The sequence below is a fragment of the Apium graveolens genome, chromosome 6, assembly GCF_009905375.1.
Source record: "Apium graveolens cultivar Ventura chromosome 6, ASM990537v1, whole genome shotgun sequence".
Lineage (NCBI taxonomy): Eukaryota > Viridiplantae > Streptophyta > Magnoliopsida > Apiales > Apiaceae > Apium > Apium graveolens.
Genome location: NC_133652.1, coordinates 305,068,753 through 305,091,525, shown reverse-complemented (window position 1 = coordinate 305,091,525; position 22,773 = coordinate 305,068,753). Strand labels below are relative to the sequence as shown.

At 34.6% G+C, this 22,773-nt stretch overlaps 1 protein-coding gene across 4 annotated transcripts in view; it reads left to right on the top strand.

The window, feature by feature from the left end:
* The window catches only part of LOC141668724 (uncharacterized), a 36,630-nt gene that overhangs the window by 5,303 nt on the left and 8,554 nt on the right, over positions 1 to 22,773 (top strand). For 3 of the 4 annotated variants that reach the window (XR_012553166.1, XM_074475712.1, XM_074475713.1), the window contains 36 exons: positions 311 to 384; positions 484 to 639; positions 940 to 1,060; positions 1,215 to 1,270; positions 1,665 to 1,719; positions 1,841 to 1,897; positions 1,993 to 2,094; positions 3,112 to 3,192; positions 3,327 to 3,379; positions 4,035 to 4,104; positions 4,644 to 4,707; positions 5,230 to 5,378; positions 5,502 to 5,635; positions 5,731 to 5,788; positions 5,951 to 6,048; positions 7,338 to 7,422; positions 8,624 to 8,689; positions 8,765 to 8,824; positions 10,827 to 10,913; positions 11,001 to 11,187; positions 12,281 to 12,324; positions 12,397 to 12,528; positions 12,627 to 12,758; positions 12,861 to 12,913; positions 13,087 to 13,135; positions 15,404 to 15,462; positions 17,848 to 17,981; positions 18,070 to 18,209; positions 19,847 to 19,975; positions 20,049 to 20,134; positions 20,225 to 20,340; positions 20,429 to 20,541; positions 20,699 to 20,822; positions 21,032 to 21,153; positions 21,879 to 22,062; positions 22,139 to 22,361. Coding sequence is in view for 3 of the 4 variants with exons in the window: in XM_074475712.1 (XP_074331813.1) it covers positions 311 to 384; positions 484 to 639; positions 940 to 1,060; positions 1,215 to 1,270; positions 1,665 to 1,719; positions 1,841 to 1,897; positions 1,993 to 2,094; positions 3,112 to 3,192; positions 3,327 to 3,379; positions 4,035 to 4,104; positions 4,644 to 4,707; positions 5,230 to 5,378; positions 5,502 to 5,635; positions 5,731 to 5,788; positions 5,951 to 6,048; positions 7,338 to 7,422; positions 8,624 to 8,689; positions 8,765 to 8,824; positions 10,827 to 10,913; positions 11,001 to 11,187; positions 12,281 to 12,324; positions 12,397 to 12,528; positions 12,627 to 12,758; positions 12,861 to 12,913; positions 13,087 to 13,135; positions 15,404 to 15,462; positions 17,848 to 17,981; positions 18,070 to 18,209; positions 19,847 to 19,975; positions 20,049 to 20,134; positions 20,225 to 20,340; positions 20,429 to 20,541; positions 20,699 to 20,822; positions 21,032 to 21,153; positions 21,879 to 22,062; positions 22,139 to 22,361 (3,653 nt within the window). In the remaining variant the exon portion in view is untranslated. Of the gene's footprint in view, positions 1 to 310; positions 385 to 483; positions 644 to 939; positions 1,061 to 1,214; positions 1,271 to 1,664; positions 1,720 to 1,840; positions 1,898 to 1,992; positions 2,095 to 3,111; positions 3,193 to 3,326; positions 3,380 to 4,034; positions 4,105 to 4,643; positions 4,708 to 5,229; positions 5,379 to 5,501; positions 5,636 to 5,730; positions 5,789 to 5,950; positions 6,049 to 7,337; positions 7,423 to 8,623; positions 8,690 to 8,764; positions 8,825 to 10,826; positions 10,914 to 11,000; positions 11,188 to 12,280; positions 12,325 to 12,396; positions 12,529 to 12,626; positions 12,759 to 12,860; positions 12,914 to 13,086; positions 13,136 to 15,403; positions 15,463 to 17,847; positions 17,982 to 18,069; positions 18,210 to 19,846; positions 19,976 to 20,048; positions 20,135 to 20,224; positions 20,341 to 20,428; positions 20,542 to 20,698; positions 20,823 to 21,031; positions 21,154 to 21,878; positions 22,063 to 22,138; positions 22,362 to 22,773 lie in introns of those variants that run through there. The other variant, XM_074475714.1, reaches the window with a different exon arrangement.

Below are 22,773 nucleotides of genomic sequence, written 5' to 3'. Positions count from 1 at the left end.
AGCAAGTCCAACATGTTAAAGAAAAAATTGTTCGATCTAATATAGCGGAACGCCTAACTGGCTAAATGGACGCCTAGGCAATGTCTATCAATGCACATAATCCACAAGGTCTTATGTACCTTAATTAGAATCAAGGTGGGGTGGATTCCTACCCATAACTATCCCTTTTCTGCTAGGTGACGGCTTGTCTACTATGCCACAAGCTGAAATTGAACAAGCCTTTTACATTATGCTATCTTTTTATAATTTTATTATGGGAAAGCGCTGAACTTGTTAGTAATTTCTGCATAAACTATTTCAAAACTCTCAGGAGCATATGGCACAAGCCCTTGGTATCTGTCTGCGGCTTCTTGAATCTAACAGATCTTCTGACAGTGTTCGCAAGTAAGTTAATATGTGACTAGGCATATCATATTTAGTAACCGCCTATTTTTTTTTATCATTTGTTTTTTTCACTTTATCTTATTGTTGAACTATAAACAGTACTGCTGCTGCCACTTTTAGACAAGCGGTGGCTTTGATATTCGATCATGTCGTTTCTGCTGAATCACTACCTACCGCAAAGTATGGTTCTGGAGGATATATATCTCGCAGTAATTCAGTCACGAGTGATGTTAATCGCAATATGAATCGCTTAGAGTACGTATGTAATGAGATGTATCTAGCTTCTCCTGATTTTATCTCTTATGCTGCTGCTTGCTATATATAACTGGTATTCTAGTTATTTTACCTCCAACCATTAGTGGATATTTCTACTACTCCTGCGGATTAGATATACAAACCTAGACAAGCATTATCATACTACAGTTCCAGTTTCATGTCTAAATCATGACTCCCTTCTTTTCTTTTTCCGGATAATTAGTGGCCGTAAGCATTCATAACTTGTATGATTTAACTGTTTATTTTTTTTCCTACAATTATTCGCTGAATGCTTCACAGGTCACTGGAGCAAGAATCTTTATCTGGAGGGTTGTCAATCATGAAGAAAACCCTGACCAACTCTGGAAATCTTGGGTTGCTGTTACTTGAGGACCTGACAGCTCTTGCTGCAGGTGGATCTGTATGTGCTATATTGTGATTATTAGATAAATTGTCTTTTCTGTATATCATATCTGTTGGACACGGCTTATTTGCTTTAAATTTTCTTTTGTAGATCCGTGTTGGTGCAATTACTAATGTATTCTATAGATAATGTTATAACCTCTCTCTTGCAGGCATCTTGGTTACGTATTAGTTCTGTTCAGCGGACTTTTGCACTTGATATACTCGAGTGAGTAATCTGTCACTGCCGTTACAGTTTCATGCTTTTCGAAAAATGCATCACCTTGAATTTGTTTTAAATTATTTTTACTTTATTATTGGAATTTATTACATGTCCTGTTTGTTTGTCAAGTTAAATATGATTGATAGTTTTTTTATTTATGTGAGCAAGAGATTTATATCACGATGGTGGTCTGCTCATGGTTTTTCTTAATTATAAGGTTTTGCTTGCAGAAGACCTTGTTGTTAGAATAGCATACATGGTTGATATTATTGTTTGCATAACATAATCATCATTCCTATAGTGATAGCCACGTCAACGAAAATTACAGAAATTAAGAGTTAAATTTTTATTGTTGCTTCGTGATTACCCAGGAAATGACTTCTATTTTCTGTAATTTCAGGTTTATTCTGTCTAATTATGTTGTGGTATTCAGAACTTTGCTTCCATACGAACAGGTGAACAGAAATGGTGATACTTTCAAGATATTAGTTGCTGTCGTGCAATTTGCCATGTTACCTAGTATGTTGTAGCATTTATTATATTATAAAAATTGTAACACGGCATTGTCATGTATAGGTCTTGCATCACCAAATTTGTTCACTTCTCATGACATCAATTCGTACCAACACTGAGGTAAATCTTTGTGTGCGGAGTCTCATCATTTCTTTCTGCTATTGTAGTTTGATGTACTATTTGTCATTGTTGTGTGTTGTACTGTGCTTAATCAGCTTGAAGGAGAAGTTGGAGAGCCTTATTTCCGTCGCTTGGTCTTGCGGTCAGTTGCCCATATAATTAGGCATTACAGTAAATCCCTTGTAACTGAATCTGAGGTATGGCCTCAAGTTTCCTATCATTATTTTTTTATTATCTCTTCAAATGTTGGTTAGTTTATATCTTTGAAGTTGTAATATTTCAAACATGCTACAGAATTCTCATACATGGAAAACTATTTTTTCGAACTAATAGGAAAATGTGAAGGTTACATGGACATAGTTAAACCATATAATTGTCATTTGTTTAATTAATATGCCCTGTTGAACAAGATTTAGGACAATAACTCCCTTCACGCTTCTGATATCGAAAAAGGAAAATATGAAGCTTTGATAAGCTTTATCCATTAAGAAATTACTCTACATAATAAATCGATAAATCAAGAGTGAATTTCTCGTTCTATTTTTGGTCCAATAAAATATGCTGCTGTTAGCTTTTTGGAAAAATCCTTTAGTAGAAGAAATGTCCTAATATTCTTCACCTAACAGTTTCTTTTGTTTAAAATAAACCAAAACCAAACTTACCTAGTATATCTCGCTTCTAGATTAGGATCTGGGAGGTAAGATGTACACAAACCTGCCTACTCGTACGATTCTTTTGTTTGAAAAATATATTATAAATTCGAACATGAACATTGATCTTAGTTCGATTGTTCTTATTATTATTATCATTATTTCTGTTATTAGGATTATAATTTTGCTATATTAACAAATGACGAAACCAGATATGTACATGGTTCTCTATGCTATTATAAGATTCATGTGTTATTTTGACAATCTGATATATTGGTACCTTAGTCTTTTAGCATATATTGTGTTATTTATGATCAATAATTACTTTGTATCACTGATCATGTGGCTTGGTTACCATCTGTTAATGTATATCTTAATAATATACTTATCTCATTTGTCTACTCTGTTGTCTAGTATCATCACCAGTAAATTTTAAATCTCTAACCTAGTCGGTGATGGAGCTATATTTGACCTTCATTTTTACAATATGAGCACTTCTATTATTGTATTTTGTTATCCTTGTGATAAGTTGAGCCTGTTTGTGGTCACTTGTAACTTATGCAGGTATTTCTCAGTATGTTAGTGAAGGTCATATCTCTAGATATGCCTTTATGGCATCGCATACTTGTCCTTGAAATCTTGAGGGTAACTCCAACGACCTAAGTGTTTTTAACATTTAAAGAAGATACTTGTAATACATTTTGTTTTGCAACTCATCTTTAAATTAAAATCATTTTTGCAGAACCTAAATCTGATTATCAGAATTTGTGATTTGACAGGGTTTTTGTGTGGAGGCCCGCACTTTAAAAGTCCTTTTCCAAAACTTTGACATGTAAGTTATTTAATTAGGCTGTTTGGTTGAAATAAATTAATATATTGTATGCCAAGACATATCACATTTTTATGCTATAAAGCCTATAATTCTAGAAGGATTATCCTTTTTGACAAGTAATGTGTTTGACTTGTGCGATTGGCACTTGTCATTTAAAGTGTGTGTTTGACAAAATGTTGAAATGCAACGTTCGAGTTATTTGATGTAATTGAACTGAAGAGAATTATGTTTATTATACTAGCAGTTGAGCTCTTATGTAGCTGGATTTTTGGAGTTATAGGGCTTTCTTGTACATAGAAATGGAACAGACAACAAATGACTTGCGCTACACAGAATGTCTACCGTAGTATATAGTAGGATATTTTTCTCACGATCTTACATTTAACTGATAATATAGTAGGATATTTTGACGAGGCTAATGAAGGAACAAATATGGATAGCTGGCTTGACAAGTTTCACACTGCTATAGTGTTATTTAGTCGATTTTCAGTTTCTTCAGTTGCTCTGGAATCATAGTAATTCAATTGATCCTCTTTGTTAATGTTTGAAGTATGCATTCTGGAGGGGCACATATGGTCTCCCTTTCCTGTTTTTTTCTGGTTGCGTTTCTCTTTATGCGTAATATACTCAACCCTTTCTTTGTTGCATATTGTAGGAATCCTAAGAACACCAATGTGGTAGAGAGTATGGTGAAAGCACTTGCTCGTGTTGTGTCAAATGTACAGGTGAGTGAAAGTTATGTTTAAGGTTCTCTGGGGATTGATTAGTCTCTCATTTGGTTCATGAAAACTTTATAAAATAAAAAATCATTTGCATTGCTTCGATATGATTCAAAGCTATATTTAAGATAAGATAGAGTGACAAGGACAAGAGGTCCCTAAAAAATGTGCCTCAGGGAAAAAGTAGAATTTATAATTGGCAAGTATGCAGTTTAACTACCAATCTTACTCCTGGTTTCTAAGAAAGAATTAAATGAGTTAAAACTGATTATGTTATAGTTTAATAAAATTTAAATGCAATAACAAGGAAAGTCAACAAACAAGCTGAAGCAGCGAATGAAGGTTGTATATAAGCGTGAATGAAGGTTGTATATAAATTTGTGGTTTAAGTTTTCCATTTACCTTTAACCTTTGTATTCAAATTTTACTTGACTTGGCCATGCACATAGTATCATGGGATTAAGTTTTGTTAGTTGTTGTCTCAAATGTAATTCTTGTAATTTTTCTGATCTTGTATAGAGAACTGATCAGTTGTAATATTTTAGTATCAAGAAACATGTGATGAGAGCTTGGCAGCTGTTGCAGGAATGTTCAGCAGTAAAGCTAAAGGTAGTATATCTGTTACCTTAAATTAGAATGTATTGTTGTTCAGCAGAAGAAAACTATTATTTGATGTATTTGTGAGCATTGAATCATTAACTTTCTTATCCAAGCTGCGAAATACCTAAGCAGGCTATATTTATATTCAAGCTCTTGTTTGCAATGTACTACTAATTAGCTTCTGGTTTCATTACTAATCAGCAAAGTTTGTTCCTGTATATCTATTATAAATGTTCATAACAATTGTGTAGAAAATTATCATGAGGCGCTTAATTTTTTTTAATTTATGTAGCAAACCATGGCCTAGTTGGTAGATTTGCTGTATATTGAGTACTCATGATCCTATATGAGCCAACCTTTACTCATATGCATTAATGTAATATGACAATTCTGGATTTTTTTGTGCCTCTGGATGAAATTAGACATCTTATTTAATTGTTAGATGGTTGTATACATTCGAAGATCCCACATTACTTTTTGTGGTATTCATCATAATCCCACACAGGAACACTGCTATTCTTCTTTTGGCAGGGATTGAGTGGAGTTTAGACAATGATGCATCAAATGCTGCTGTATTGGTAGCAAGTGAAGCTCACGCAATAACTTTGGCAATTGAGGGTTTGTTGGGGGTGGTTTTTACTGTAGCAACTTTGACGGATGAAGCTGTAGATGTTGGCGAGGTACTATTCTCCATGTGTTCTGTTCTTTCCTGTGCAGTTGTGCAATAACTTGAGCCTTATTTTAAACTAGAATATCAAATGATCTCTCACTTCTTCTGCTTCTCTTATTGTTGTCAAAATCAGCTAGAGTCTCCGAGATGTGATCCCAGTCCACAAGTGAAGTGTACGGGGAAAGCTGCAGCTGCAGTTCTCTGCACGTCGATGGTTGATTCAACTTGGTTTACCATACTAGATGCTCTGTCTCTTATATTGGCTAAGTATGCTTAAGCATTTCTTTATCATCAATCTGATAGTATCTATATAAAAGAATTTACCTTAATTTTTTTCTTTCTTTCTTAAATGTATGTGCAAGGTCACAAGGAGAGGCTATTATACTGGAGATGTTAAAAGGTTACCAAGCATTTACTCAGGTAACTCTAGTATCCCTTCAGCATATATTACTTCAGCCTTGTTTCAAAGTAAAGCTAAAATTTTGTTCGATTATATGTGATCTAACATTTTAATTTAGCACTACTAATGTCATGTATAGCAAAAATTACCAGTATAAATTATTAATACTATTATTGTAACAGGCCTGTGGGATGCTTGGTGCTGTAGAACCTTTAAATTCGTTTTTGGCTTCTCTTTGCAAATTCACGATCAATATATCCAATGAAACTGAAAGGAGGAGGTACATGCAAGCTAAGTTTTTCCAAAAATGTTACACAGATCTTGTTTACTGTGAGAATCAGGGACCTATTATTAGATATTGTGCATTTGATGGAATTATATTATGCTTCTTGATGCGATCTAGTTTTAGATTTTTTATTAAGTTAACAGATTAGGTAACCTTGGACATCATTTGTGAGTATATGTGTTCTATATCGTATGTTATGATAAAGCTATATACTGTGGTTTTTGATTATATTGTTTTACTTATAGATTTAATGTTTGCTAAGAGAAATAGTTGCCTGTTACAAGCAGATTGGGATGATCGTGGTTCAGTTTGGTGGTCAAACAAAAACCAAAATATCTCCCGGTTTGCTTGACACCTCATATCAAACAGTGAACAAGATATCTTTCTCGGTTGGGTCCAACTTATAGAAGGCATGTTTCCGTTTTTTTATAGTATGGCCTAGACCAACCCACTGTCATTCTTACAGAGGATTCGGTAGATATAGGATAAGATACTCTTTAGCATCAAACACGGCTATTATGAGTAATGGACTAATGGTTAATAGCAACAGAAGTCGCTCAGATCTGCTTGATGTACTATACTTTCTAAATTGCATACAACATTGTCATCAAAACAAATTGCTGAAAAACTGGTAGAAGTAGATTGTATCGAATAGTTTTTGCTTGACCCAAATTTACACTGATTGGAGCAGAAACACAAAGAAATGGTAAATTTGCACCTGGTTGGTTGTATGATAGAAGGGATTTGTGTTTTCAAGATGTGTTGGTTTTGGCGTATTCTGTTACTACTTACTATTGGTTTGTGCCATTTGTGAGCTTTCTGCAACTACAAGCTGTTGTATTCATCAGCTTATGTAGAAAATGAAGTTCAATACATAAAGAAAGGACTTAAGTTTTGATCACAATTACATATTTAATTTATTAATCTTGGGATGCTCTGCAACCTCTAGTCAACCTTAAATGGAGGAAAAAGGTGAATAAGCTGCCCAGCCTTATAACTTTAACATGAAAAAGTGCCCCCGTAAATCCTAAAAAAGTTGAAAGATTACCATTTTTGTTAGAAGTAATTTGATCAGTCACAAAAAAAAAGACTATTGATTAATTATTTAATATTTTTTAACATAAAATCTATCTAATACTTGGTGCTCGTCTCCCACTTATTATTATCTCTATATAGTTGATGTGGTTAATTGGTTATTGATTAATTTGTAATATGCTTGTATACTGCATCTGTTGTCTTGGAAGTTTGAATTTCGTTTTTCTGTGAAAAAAATTCTTGTTCAGTATTTTGCTCTCTCCTGGATCAAAACGGACAGAAATTTCGGCTGATCAAAGAGACACTGTTGTCCTTACTTCAAAAAACGTGCAGGTACTTGGCTATTGTGCTTGAAATGTAGCTTTCTATTTTTTTCTGCATCTCTTCCCAATTTTTTTTGTATTTATGAAATTTTATCCAACTGTGAAGAGGCTATACCCCGTGTTAAGCATTTTATTATAACACTTGTCATTTATTTGGTGGTTAGTTTAGCAATTTAGGTAGCAAGGATGCCCCTCTGGTCACCATTTACCAGTTATTCTTATGTTGGATGTTTATTACAGCTAACAATAATGAAGACATCTTTTTTAAATTTGAAAGGCCCCTTTGTACTCAAATCCTTACTACTGTATGTAACAAATTGTTGGTAAATGTAGGACACTTACATATAACGTAAGGTATAAGTATAATATTATTTAATCAATCTTTAAATCAAATGTATCTAGTTAACTGTGGTAATCATTTCTGTTGTATAATAGTGTATCATGTAGTGCTAATAACTAACCTGGGTAGGCGAGTAGTGAATGAGGCAGATTGCTGGTTATTTTGTCCACGTTAATTTTTTTCATGACTACTCCACGAGACTTGTTACTTTTAAAATTTATTTTAGAGAACAATATTATGCTAGATGTGATGACATCTTAAGCTGTTTTCGTTTAATCGTTTTTTATTTATCCTTCATATTTTAAAACTTTTGCACACAATTATTCATAATAATAATAAATATAGCATATACAGTTAATTGCATGTGTTTTTTTTGAATGTTGAACAATTATAACCGCGTGTCCATGTGGTTTACGCCTGGTCAGTAATTATAATGAACCGAACTAGGCTTGTCCATGTTTCATGGTTAGACTTGTATTATGGATTATAACCAATGAACTAATTGAATAGAAGCATTTGTATATGCACCATGTTTGCAGACAGTTATATGTGGGCAGTTGTTTTACGCAGTATTCTTTTAGTCGGGTCACTTTGTTCATACTCAGTAGACTAGTTTTAGTTTTTAAATGTGTAAATGTTTACATTAACGTTAAATATTGACTTTGAAATTTGAAAGAATCTTTTTGTAAGTGGTATATTAGTGTGGCATTTTGACAAAGAATTTGCATTTGCAATTCCAACATGCACTTGTCTACTGCAATTCCAATCTACACGTGCATGTTCTCTGCATATTTGTTCTGTAGATCGTGTGATCTCCTAATTAAACAGCTTGTATTCAGTTTGTAATGTATCCTTTACTCATGCAAGTCAGGCACTGAGGACTCTCTTCAATATAGCTCATCGATTGTACAATGTGTTGGGCACTTCATGGGTGTTGGTATGCATCATATCTTACAAATTTATATGATATTGATGATATTTATTTTGAAAACTTTTAAATTGTATATTCTAGGTTTTGGAGACTTTAGCAGCTCTCGACCGAGCTATTAATTCTCCACATGCAACAACACAGGTAATCTTTAACATGATAAAGAGTAGCCTTCTGACTTTTTGATTGTATGTTAAGGCGCGTGAAAATGATTCTTTACTTCTTTGTACAAAACAAACAAATACCCTAAAGTATTTTGTACAAAGGCCTCTTCTATGCGCATTATAAATTACTTTCATCATGTAAAAGGGTTACGATGATGATCAATGTTTTGTTTATTGTTTATTATATAACACGATGATGATCAATGTTTCCTTAAAGAGATAATATACGTTCACTAGTTAAATTACTTTAATTGTTATCCAAGGGAGTCCCAGGGATAGGTCCTAATTGCAAAACCCCTATTTGATGTTGACAAGAGCCGAGTAAGGAAAAGGCAAACCAAAAGAAGTGTTTGAAATGCCCTCTGGGATATAATGAAAGTTTTGAATATTATTTATGCTGTAGACATCTTGCACTTTTTTAAACACATGTTATCAAATTATCTGTGTTCCTAGTTGGTGGCCTTTGCTCATTGCTGTAAGTAATCCTTTATGCAACATCTGTTTCCCAAGCATTTTTCAATGAACTTCTGACAATCAACTTCTATATTTCTTAGAGCTTTTCTTACTTGTTTTGAGGTTCGTCATGCGTCCAACATAGCAAAATCCATAGTGACACATCTTTTCATTGAAGAACAAAGTGCCAGACAAAAAGTTACTATAGATATAATGCCATTACACACAATTTGATGGAAAAGAACGTTCTCGTAGACTAACTAATTTAAGTAGATTGTAATAACTACACCCAACATTGTAGTAAAAGATGCACCAATACTGATTTAAGCAAACACTGAACAATTATATGATTCTAAAGGTTATGCTATTAAATTTATAAAACAAAAGAGCGTGTTATTTACTAATTAATTGAAAAAATATGAATGCATGTTAATCTCTTAAAATGTATTTGTTTATTGGCTAAGTCGTTAACTAGAAATTATTTTAAACTTTATAGCTTTTAACAAGAGAAAATATTTACAATGTGTGTATAGATCAATTTGAAATTATGCATACCAGATATGTTAAAATATGTGGTACAACTTTGTAACAGGTATTAATTTTTACCCAAAAAGCTAAAAAGGACATCGTATGCGTTTATATGTCAATTAAAATAATTCACATTGCATATATAAACATGTACTTGGAAGCGTTGTAAAGAGCGCTTAAGCGCTGTAAAGAACGATTGCCTGCTGTAAAGAGCGAATAAGTGCTGTATACAACTTTTACTCTTGAAGCTAAGCAGAAATTAATAGCTTTTATGGACTTTGGGGTCAAGCTGTAGTCTAATTGTGCTTTTAACTATAAATGTACCTAACGTTGTTAGAGCAAGTCCAAGAGTGTCCTAAAAAAGCCTTAAAAATATCATAAAATATGATGTCCTAGTAATTTAGGACAATATTCTCATGTATGCACTCCAACAACAATGCCTTATAGTTGTGTCTTATCATTAAAAAAATATTATATTTGAATTATATTTGGAGGGAATGAAAAAAATGAGAGAGAAGATATGTGCAAAAAAAGGAGGGAAGTAAATTTTTTATTGAAAAAATTGAAATAAGGCATGCCTAGTGGAGCCTTAAAAATGAGGCATGTGATGGATGTCTTAGTGTTTTAAGGCACCTCTAGAACATTGTTGGAGCACCTAATGATTCAAAATGCCTCGAATTATAGTTTAGGACAACAATTTAAGGCACTAATGGACTTGCTCTTATGTACCTAATCTCCAATGTTCACCCCCCCTAATATCTTAGTTTGCTTCATAGCTTATCTTGTTTTATATATCTTGTATATTAGTATTTAGTAATGACCAACTACTATAAATAGAAACGAATTCCCATGCTTTTAAAAAAGGACCTTGCAACTGTATTTATGGAGGGTTTTTTTTACGAGGGACAGTTTATTTGGACATTGTTTGCAATAAAACTTGTTAATGCTGGATTGTATTATATTCTCTTAATCAAATAACTGATATATCTATTGTTATGCAGGAGGTACCTACATCTGGCGTAAAACTTACTAGAGAATCATCTAGCCAATACAGTGACTTTAACATTCTCTCATCTTTGAACTCTCAAGTAAATGGTCTTTACTTTTTCTTTGATTTTTCTTGTTTTTTTGTTATTGTACTGAAAGCAATAACCTGTGTCTTTTTTATCTTTAAGCTTTTTGAGAGCTCCGGAATAATGCATGTATCTGCTGTTAAATCACTCCTGTCTGCATTACGTCAGTTGTCCTATCAATGCATGCAAGGAACTGTAGGTGGTCCCGGACAAGCATCAAGTCAAAAAATTGGAAGCATCAGTTTCTCAGTGGAAAGGATGATCTCTATACTCGTTAGTAATCTTCACAGTACGTACCGAATGTCGTGTTCCTGGGATATGATTATCTTTTCTTATTAAATATGTCACTTTTTTTTCATGTACTTGTTGGCCGTTGCTGATATCTTCACACACATATGTGTATAGAGTTCCGGTTGATCTTCAATTAAAGCAAGAAATTAGCACTAGGTGTAATTTATAACAATTTTTGGTTGAACCTGAGTAGAATTACTTTTCAGTGTTTGAAATCTTGTTGAATAATTAAATTTATGTGATTCTGTTAAACTAGAAGTCAGTTTACCCTTTTAACTCAGTTCCATTCTTGTACAATATTAGTAATTACTATTCCCTGATGATTTTTGTAGTTAATTATATTGTTTGTATAAACAGGTTTATGATGTATCTTTTCAATTTCATTCTTTTTTTATGATGGGGGTATTGTCAATAGCAGGAAAGTTCTTTTCTTACATTATTCATAGATGATGAGAAAGTTAATCTCCTACCTGTTTGTTTTTACAATGCATCTCCATTGTCCTTAAATTGGAATCCAAAAGTAATCGAGTCGTTACTCTTTAGACTTCAATACGTGTAGAAGTGTTTGGTTAAATTTTGGAGAGTAGCATGAAAATTTGCTGACGTGTGTTTGAAGAAGTCATCCAGTCAACTAGCAACAACTGCAGTTGTGGTCGTTTAATGATCGGTACAGGTCGATTTTTAAGACAGATGTAAACAGTTTCTTTGCATGAAAGTTTAGTGCTGCTTATAGAATATGATTATGTCTGATGCGAATTCAGACTGTCGCCTAGTTTTTTTTTGTATTTGTGTATTTCTGGGTATAACATATATATGCAAATGATACCTATTATAAGCAAATTTGGTGTGTTCTGCAGCTATAGTTTATTGTGAATCCTGCCAACTAGAATACATATATCCATGTTTCTGATTTCACAGACTGTCGCCTGGTTTTTTTTTGTATTTGTGTATTTCTGGGTATAGCATATAAATGCAAATGATACCTATTATAAGCAAATTTGGTGTGTTCTGCAGCTATAGTTTATTGTGAATCCTGCCAACTAGAATACATATATCCATGTTTCTGATTTCACACATCTTTATTGGATTAGGGGTGGAGCCGTTGTGGGATGAATTAGTTGCCCATTTCCTTGAGGTAACACATGATTTCTTTATATTTTGACTATTCCATGTTCTATTTGTATTGATATTAGAAATGTATTTGCAGCTTACTGATAGTACCAACCAGCATTTGCGTAATTTGGCGCTTCACGCACTAGATCAATCGATATCTGCTGTTTTAGGCTCAGATGAATTTCAGAAAAATGGATCCGCTGAACTTCGTGTCTCGTCTAAAAAGGTAAAGAAATATATTTTGTTTTGATTAATTGTCTGATGTCTAAGAAATTTTCTAGTATCGTAAATTTATGTTGCGTCTCTTTGTTACACGTTTTGTAGATAATAACAATGCCTACTGAAATGGGTTCACTGGAGTCCTCTGTAATTTCTCCTTTAAGGGTCTTGTACTTTTCAACTCAAAACCCTGATGTTCGTTCTGGATCTCTGAAAATTCTGCTGCACGTGTTAGAGGTAAATCTATTGAAAAATTGGGTTGTGTGAGATAATTTTTTGGCCACTTCTATAGGCGTAATCTACACCTACCCTTTCTCTCAATTTCTTCATTATTTTCAGAGACACGGAGAGAAGTTATATTTCAGCTGGCATAGTATTCTTGAAATGCTAAGGTGAGACTCTCTTTCTTTACCTACTCTCTCTCTCTCTCTGCCCTCCCTCTCTCTCTCTCTCTCTCTCTCTCTCTCTCTCCCTCTCTCTCCCTCTCTCTCCCCCCCCTCTCAATCTCTCTCCCGACCCCTCTCTCTCGTTTGTTGATATTTATTTTCAACTTTGTACTCTTTAGGTCGGTGGCAGATGCACCAGAGAAGGAGCTGGTCACCCTTGGGTTCCAGGTTAGCAATACAAAGCAGGCCTTGTATAAAATTAAAGGGCTGTGTACGGATTGAATTTTCTTTGAGGAATCTAGGGTGTTTAAAATTAGGATGTATACGATAAAAGGCGAGTTTGGATAGCTCACATGGCTAAGAGTTTATCCTCTGTTGTCTTAGGTCTTAGGTCCTGGGTTCGATCCTCGCTTTCCGCGAGAATTCCTTAGAACATATACTCATTTGTAAGGCTATAAGCCATATTTGTCAAAAAAAATAGTGGATTAAAATTATGATAAAGTTTTTGAAGAAAATGAATGAAAGAAAGGAGTGAATATTCATTTGGAATAGGAAAGAATGTGATGAATTGAACAATAATTTTTATAACTGTCCATAAAGTACCCCAACTTCTAATCATCCCGAGAACATTCCTCACTCCATGAAAACACATGTTGTGGGTCACATTTATATATATATATGTATATATTGCCAAAAGTCACATTTATATATTCTTATCATGTATAATTATATAATTTTTGTTGTAGAATAGAATAAAATGTTCCGTGTTGTATATTGTATAATTAGAGAGGTTCACTAAGCTGCTGAAAAAAATTAGTCTGACTTGTGGAGGATATTTTTCAATATGTTATCTTCATATATTATATATATATTATGATTACCGTACAACAGCTTGAGTGATGTAAAGGTATTTTGCATGGTATTGGTATGTAGTTTTCTATTGGTCCCTATTTAGATGTAGTTTTTTTTTCTGGATGCCCCAATGTAATTGTGCTTCCTTCATATTCTGAAATAATTTTTATGATGCTTGATTGATTATAATCATATTCTTAAATTGATTGAATAACTAAAAGTTTCTATTGGTCCCTATTTAGATGTAGTTTTTTTTTCTGGATGCCCCAATGTAATTGTGCTTCGTTCATATTTTGAAGTAATTTTTATGATGCTTGATTGATTATAATCATATTCTTAAATTGATTGAATAACTAAAAGTTTCTAAACACTGCTATACCAATTTTAATAATCAAAAGCACCCAATTACATCTATAAGAAGGTGACATACAATTTCATAATAAAATCCAGACAAAGATTGTACGTGAAAGAGTCGTAGTATTGCAAGTACATAATTTTGTTAACCTGCTTGACACACTAACTTGAACTCTAATCATAGATTTTATTGGATAGTAGACTTAACACTGCTATCAAGCTCGGGCTAAATAGTTGTGACAACCAGGTCAAATCCCGAGTCTTTTTCGAAAATCTAGTCAAGTCCCAATTGCGAACCCGAAATAAGAACCCGAAATATGCCGAAGTATAAAGATCCCCAAAATATCATGATTTGATGGTGCAATTGGTAATACTACTCTTGTTTATATATTGAACTAAAGCCCCAACTTTCCTCGACGTGGTACTGGGGTGTTACAAACTCCCGACGTCCTCGTCAGGCCTGAATTGATAGCCGATATGATACAAACCCATGTCGTACTTCTCTAGGCACTGTGCTATTATACCAACCAACTTTGTGTTCCTACCTTGGACCTCTGTCCACTGTAAACTTGTCTTTATAAAGTCCATGAATAGAATACCTATCGATGTGCCTAACGGGTGAGTTGTCTTTATATATTCATGAAATAATTAAATGAAAGCTATTTATTCATCAACTTAAAAAATGAAAGCCTAACGGGTGAGTTGGTTTTACACTTCAATTGTTTCATACAAGGCAAATGTTGTGCTTTGCATTTGACATGAACTACCTGCCTCACTGTCGAAGTGATCTTTATGCCACTGCGGGTACGTATCGGTAAGCCTATGTTATTTCATCAAATGAAAAAATGAAAATGTAGTAGGTGAGTTGGTTTTGCATTTAAGGCAAATGTTGCACCTTGCATTTGACATGGACTAGCTGCCTCAGTGTCGAACTAGTCAATTATGCTACTGCAAGTACGTGTCGATAAGACTACGTAGAAATGTAGTAAGATTGATGTTAAAGTAATTCAATTGATTCATCTCCTTCAAGGTGGTTTCTGGTTTAACTGATACCGAATCTTACTAGATTGACCGACAGGCGACAACTATGTTGTTCAACTTATTCTTCCCCTCACTTCTCTTTCATGTTCACTTCATGCTAATCGTTGTACAGTTGATATGGGTTTTTCTCATAATCTGTAGGTGTCATAGTTCTTATAATAGGCTTTCATAGTGCGTTAATATTATCAGTAGCAACTTGACTACTTTCATTATTGTATATTGAAGAAACTTTGTATTATCTTCTTGTAGAGTTTACGTGTAATCATGAATGATGGACTCTCAACTATTCCAGCTGACTGCCTTCATGTGTAAGTTTTATATATCAGTGTGTAAATTTGCTTGATATAATGGATTATATAAGCAATTTATGTTCTCAGATTATGCTTGGGAGTCTGTTCCTTTTGTTTAATCTCTCTCTCTCTCTCTCTCTCTCTCTCTCCCCCCCCCTCCCTGTCTGTAATGAAACTGAATTATAAAAAAAATTAATTTCATGACAGTTTGATAAAGGCCGTCAGAACATAAAGCTGATTGAACACAGAGGTGCATACTCCCTATATAAACACGAGAGCCTTTTAGCCTTTACGCAATTTTTGTCAGTCTATGAACTAAGGTGTTTTCATCTCCTTGCATGTGTTAAAAAACAATGCAATGAATATTGCACACCTAGCTCTTCATGTCGTCCATAAAACTGTATCGGAATTAATAGCATATATGACTTTGTGATGATCGGATTTCAGAGGAATATTATTCAAGCGAAGCTGCGTCTCTAACTTCAAGCCCAACAACACTCCCCTTGCCCCTGCTGCAGTAGTAGAGACAAACCATGAGTTATATTTCAAAGCCACTCCCAACACTTTCCCCATTGCCATCTCAACACACCCCCGCATCTCCAAAGCCACTCCCAACACCTTCCATTTGCCATCTCTACACACTCCACAGCGCTAAAGTCTCCATTACTTTCAACAAGTGCAGCATCGGTATAAATCTTAAATTCCCCGGTTTTAGGAGCCTGCCATTTCGTCACTTTTCCATTCATAAAACTTCCCTTTACCTTCACAGCATTTTCAGATTTAAAGATATAATTTTTCACCCATTCAAGAATACACAAACTGCACCTACAAGTTTTTCCAGAAAACAATTTATTCCTCTTGTTCCTAATTGCCAAAGGATGACTAGGCAAAGCTCAAAATCCCTCAATGAATTCTCTGTCAAACCTGAAAAAGATCGTCACGTTCCTCCCACTACTTGCAAGTGGTAGGGCATGTCCAGAGGCGGTAGAGGGCTCTCTCTACATTCTCCTAGCCAGGTTACTTTTTAATGGAATAGTAAACCGTCATCCAAAATGCTTAATTATTTTTGGGTATTTTAAGCTTCCACAAGTTCCGTCACCACCTCCGCAATTCGATATGGTTGGAAGATTCTACCCAATCACTTGAGTTGATTGCTAGCATATTGCCACTTTCAATATTGTAAATACCTTATTCGGGCATATGACCATCTTATCCTTCATGTTGTAAGAGCCCACCAGAATAACCAAAATAAGATCTATGATCAGCAAAATAAGTGGGATATTGTAGTAGCACCTGATCCAAATTCAAGCTTAATATTTCTGTTTTCCTATTTGGGGGCAGATAGTTGACAAGAAAGTACTTTGGCACAAAAAAAAAGTAACAAGGGGAAAGGGGATTCTCTGTCTCAGACCTCTCTCGGCCTTAATATCCCCTTCGTCTTGTCCATTTTAGCAATGAGAAAGAGATCAATTTCACACACATCACAATCTTTTTATTGCAAGTAGATGTGTAACCAAACTTTCTCATAACAACGAAAAAAGTTCTACTCCACCCTATCATAGGTCTTAGTCATGTGGAGCTTGAGAGCAGTTGACCTACCGTTCTTCGTAGTGAATAACCCCTCGAAGCCCACAATATAGTTTTCATCTGTTTGCCTTTTTCCAAAGAATACTCTGAAATTATTGTCTCTTAGTTTCCTTCAAACGATTGCTTAAATTCTTATATTAATTATATACCACATTACTTGAACTAATCAGTGTAAAATCTGACACCTGTAATTTCGTACCTTTGGAATGAAAGCAACAATATTTGACTAAAGTCACAGCAATTGGCTCACCCGTCTTCAAAACTCAAGGCACCTATCAGTAACATCCACCATAACAATTTCCAGGACTAGAACTAATAGATAAACGGCCTCTCGAGCCATCTTTATAAATTGAATATACAGATGGATTCAAGAAAAAATATAATATAATGATAAAATAGGTCTTCTTATCTCGGTAGTACCTTTCCAATAGATTGCTTATTGATACCCGCCCCCCCCCCCCCCGGTATTTTTACATTAGAAAATTTAACGAACCTTGTAAACTTTTACACTATTGTACAGTTCAATCCGGACAGATTCAGGTCTAGCAAAATAGAGCCTTACAAACTTTCGAGTCAGGAAAAGAGATTGCTTGTAGATATTGCCTGACAGTGTTTGCTCATTGTATTATCATTTAACCTTAATTTATATGGATAAAACATTACTAAAGCATGTGAACTAGGATAGTGGGATTGTATATCTAAGTCACATTGTTTATCTCCGTGCTTGTATGCCAAAATATACCTCTTATTGGCCACTACAGATCTTTCTTTATTCTCATTATATTACTTTTACTAATTTGTGCTTACCTTCTCCAGGTGCATTGATGTTACTGGGGCATACAGTGCACAAAAAACTGAGTTGAATATAAGTTTGACTGCCATAGGACTCTTGTGGACATCTACAGATTTTATAGCGAAGGGCCTTTTATACCGGCCAATAGAGGATATAGGTTTGATATAAAAGTTTTACTTAATTGTTTTTGGTCGACCATATAAACTGATTCCTTTTCTTTTCTGTTCCTTGGTGATATTCTGTAGTGCTTCAGGACGAAGATGTGCATGCAAGTACTCAGCTAACAGATAACAAGAGGGAAGATCGAAATATAGTTGATCATGATAAGCTGATATTCTCAGTTTTCTCGTTGCTACATAATCTGGGGGCAGATGAGAGGCCAGAGGTATACGCTTGTCATAAGCATAACTTTAGCTGATATTGTTTTGTCCCATGACTATTCTGGTTTTTTTGAATTAGGTCGTTGAACTAGTTTTTACAAGCCATTTAAGTTTATAAAATTTGTGATGTATGTTCTTCCTTTAATAATGAAAATGACAGATGTTAAAAATGACAAAGTGGCAGTTGACTAGGATGAAAAAACTGACGTGGCAAGTCTAATGTGTTTTGAGTTGGCAATAGTATGTTATATCAAGTATTTGCAGACTCATATGCTTATACATTTATTCATCTCTATTTGCTCATCTTTGTCTTCAATATTACTAAAGAAAACTTTAAACTTAAAAAAAAAATCAAAAAATGGCTTTGCCATCTCCCTTTTGTCGACTTCTAAACTTGTTATTATCAATTTCTTTAGGTTACATACTCCAGAACAAACACAATGTAGTTAGAGAAAAAGAGTGGCGTAATAGAGTTGGAATTATAAAATTACTAGTTGTTGGGACATTAAAGAGAGAACACGTAGGTTTGTTCCTCGTAGTCCTATTCTTAAAAACACCTCAGATAAATGCTTGAATCTGATCTTATAATAGTGCAGCAGCAAGCGTATTTGGAGGTGGTTCGGTAAATTAGGAGTGGTGTTTTTGTATTATGTATGTTGTGACTTCTTATGTGCCTCTTGGGGGTGGGGCGATGGGTATCAATGAGTGAAATAGGATTTTGTCCCATTGTGAACCCATTGTGACCTATAGAAGATGCTTTGGTGAAGGGTTTTAATGATATCAAAATTTGCTTTGGGCAAGTCTCGAGGTTTGATAATTTGACTCCTTTGCTTTTTCCTTTGGTACGATTTTCTACACAAAACTCTTGAATTGATTTAGACAGAGACATGTGTGTAAAAACTGCAAAGAAATGAGTATCCACATGATTAATCAAATAAATATTTAGGATATGAATACACACACACACACATGTACCAGACCCTGCTCTGTCAAGTGGGATAATACATAGGGTGGTTTGGTTTCGTCTTGCATTAGTATATATGTAACAGAATTAAATATAAGGTAGCAAAGTTTAACACGGCCCAGAACCCAAATAGAAACAACCCGAGTAGCCACACAAATTCCATAGATAGAATCCTAAAAATGACATGGAGCAGTACATGATTAGCTCGAATATGACCCAAAATGAGTCCTATCATTTATTTTTTTATTCCTTTAACTTATTTTTCATTTTTATCAATTTTCCAACCAATTGTAACCGACGCAAACCCGACTCTTGTGCAAAAGTGACATGTACGAACACAAAACAACCTGAAACCCGAAGTCTCCCTGTGTGTATCCTCATACCTATTTAATAAAATATGCTTAAAAACAGATTAGGTGTATAATTTTCAATCATCTGTCTCGTTCAAATATTTCAGGGCTATATACTTTTTTGGTGGAATAAAATTGTGAGGTGGAAAATCTGTTAAGGATATTGTGGTCGTAGAATGTTTCTAGCAAAGTATGGTGCTAATGTTATCAAGTAGTTTCTGAAGATTCATTCTATTGCCTCCTTTGCCTATGCTATTATAGAAAAAGGTTGCTGTTATATGCTTTCTGGATTTCTAAACAAAAAGGATGCTGATGTATGCTATTGTAGGTTAGAAACTCAGCTGTACGTACACTTTTCCAGACACTTGGAAGTCATGGGCAAAAGCTTTCCAAGAGTATGTGGGAGGATTGTCTCTGGAACTATGTTTTTCCTACACTTGATCGTGCTTCCCACATGGTAGGTTGGAATAACTTATTGCGGACGTACTTCTATTGTTTGTTTGTCATCCTGAACATAAATATTTTGCTAGGCTGCAACATCTTCAAAGGACGAATGGCACGGGAAGGAACTGGGAACTCGAGGTGGAAAAGCAGTACATATGCTCATACATCACAGGTATAAAATTCTTCGTGATGTGCATTATTGAATTTTTTTATTGCTACATCCAATCATGCTGACTTTATGATGTGTTCAATGGATGTGAAGTCGTAACACAGCTCAGAAACAGTGGGATGAGACAATTGTGCTGGTGCTTGGTGGAATATCACGACTATTACGTTCGTTTTTTCCCCTACTCAGAATTTTAAGAAATTTCTGGTCTGGTAAGCTTTACATCTCAATATATCTACCTATAAGTTCTTGATGTGAAGTGTTTTCGACGAAATGAATTTTGCATTTCGATGATTCCAGGATGGCAATCTTTGCTTCATGTTGTTAAAAATAGTATTTTAAGTGGTAGCAAAGAAGTTGCTCTTGCTGCAATAAACTGTTTACAGTCAACAATTCTTTCACATTCTCCCAAGGTAAATGTTGTTTCTGCTTTTACAGCCTATTGTAATGTTTTATGGATGTCTACAAGAACACCCTTAATGACTAAACAATGACTGAAGTAAAGAAATCTCTAAGTATTTTATAATGTTATCTAAGCACATCTCTTTCAACAATAACTGTCTTAACCAGGGAAATCTGCCATTGCCATACCTCCAATCAGTACTAGAAGTTTATGATTCTGTTCTTCGAAAGTCAGCAAACTACAGTGTTGATGCAGCAATCAAGGCAAAACAGGAGATTATACATGGTCTTGGTAATAAATTAAATCTCTAAATTAAAGATTTACTTCTGGTTTTAAGTGTTTTCAGCTTAAATAATTTACTCCTATATTGTTTCATGGCCCGGTGGTTTTTGTATATTGACAGCTATAACTAGATTTTTCTGCTGTCTATTCCTATCAAGTAACTAAACCATGTTTTGAGCTATTAATATGTGTTTTCCCTATTGCATCAACTTTTACAGGAGAAATATATGTACAAGCGCAAGATTTGTTTGACCATGACATGTATACACGGTTGCTGTCGGTCATGGATTCAGCGATTACAGAAGCCAACATTGCTAACCAAAACTTTGAAGCTGAATTTGTATGTCACTAATTGTATCCCTTTTTTCTTTTTGACTTTGATGTTTACCAATCTTGTTCACCTGGAGTAAAATACACAAACTAGTCAAACTAGGTATAACAGGAAACATATAGGAATCTTTGAGTGTGCATTTCAAATTTAAAGTAAATTATTACTTCGTAGGAAAAATTTAGCAGCAAGTCTTTTGGATGTGACACCATCAATTTTCTCATGGAAATATAACTTGGTTTCTAGTTTCTACATTGTTACACTAGTTTTATGTTCTTTGACTGGAGGAAGATAGTATCCCTGTACAGTCTTGGATACGTGCTGAAAAGTTGGCAAGGGTACAACAAAAAGTCAGCAGGTCCAGTGTGTTCTAGAGCCATAAACATGACAAATGTCCCAAACTAGTCAAGCAGTTGTCTGCTGGCGTACTTCCTGAAATTTGGTATCTTGGAAGTTTAAGTTCCTACACATGTAAATGTATAAGGTTAGAGGAAGTAGTTACTGAGCATATACAATTAGCATCTACATTGCTTCAACGGTTGCTGAAAGTGCACCTGATGCATTATTTTTTTCATTAGATACATTCATGTTCAGAAATCCTTATTGAGAGAGAGAGAGAGTTTTCAGTATGTACAGAAGGAAGACATGCAAGTCGTTTTATATGCTTACTACCACTAAATATTACTACACGTCCATATTATATCATCTGCACTGAAAGTCTGGCTCTGTTTTCTTAGGGGCATGTTCCTCCCATGCAACGAACTGTGCTGGAAATATTACCCCTATTGAGTCCACCGAAGCACCTTTCTCCTATGTGGTTCCTCTTCCTCCAAAACTTTTTGCAATATCTTCCAAGATCTGAACCTCTACCGGACGAGGGAGAGGATGCTGAGAAAGGAAACACCACAGCTCAAAGCCCAGGTATGTGAAGTAGTACTGCAGTTCTATGTGTGATTGTACCTGTTATAACCTTTGACTTTCTTCATTATTCTTGCAGACAGTACAAAGATGCCCTTGGTTTCCAATGGTACTGCTTCTGTACCTCCAAACAGATTGCCTGATTCTTCGAGGAGCTCTGTGTCAACCGGATCCGTAGGCATGGACAGCTCCCATTATCTGTTTGCGGAGAAGCTTATTCCTTTGCTTGTAGATCTTTTCTTACAGGCTCCATCTGTGGAAAAGTATAGTATATTTCCTGATATTATTCAAAGTTTAAGAAGGTGAGTACTATATACTGTCTACTAAATATGAATGGTTGCAGATGTTATTGATTTACTATAAATTTGTAGAAGTTTTGGCACAACAGAAGAAAACATTCTCTAAACCGAATGAGAGAAATATATCTACCTAAATTGGTCAAGGTATCCTTTATCAGAGGATCTAGTGTGATATCGGTCATTTTTAGTTATATTTTTTGTGATATCCATTCTTAGGTTGAAAAGCACAATAATGTAAATTCGAACTAAATTAATTCAATGTCCAAATATGGCTCATAATTTTTTCTACTCATCTTTTATGTATTGCATCCTACCAAAACATGTTAGGAAAGAACATGGATACCGATGAGGCGATGACCGGTCAGTTTTTTTTGTCTGCTTCCAACATGTTTGTTTTAGTATTCTTATCTAGAAA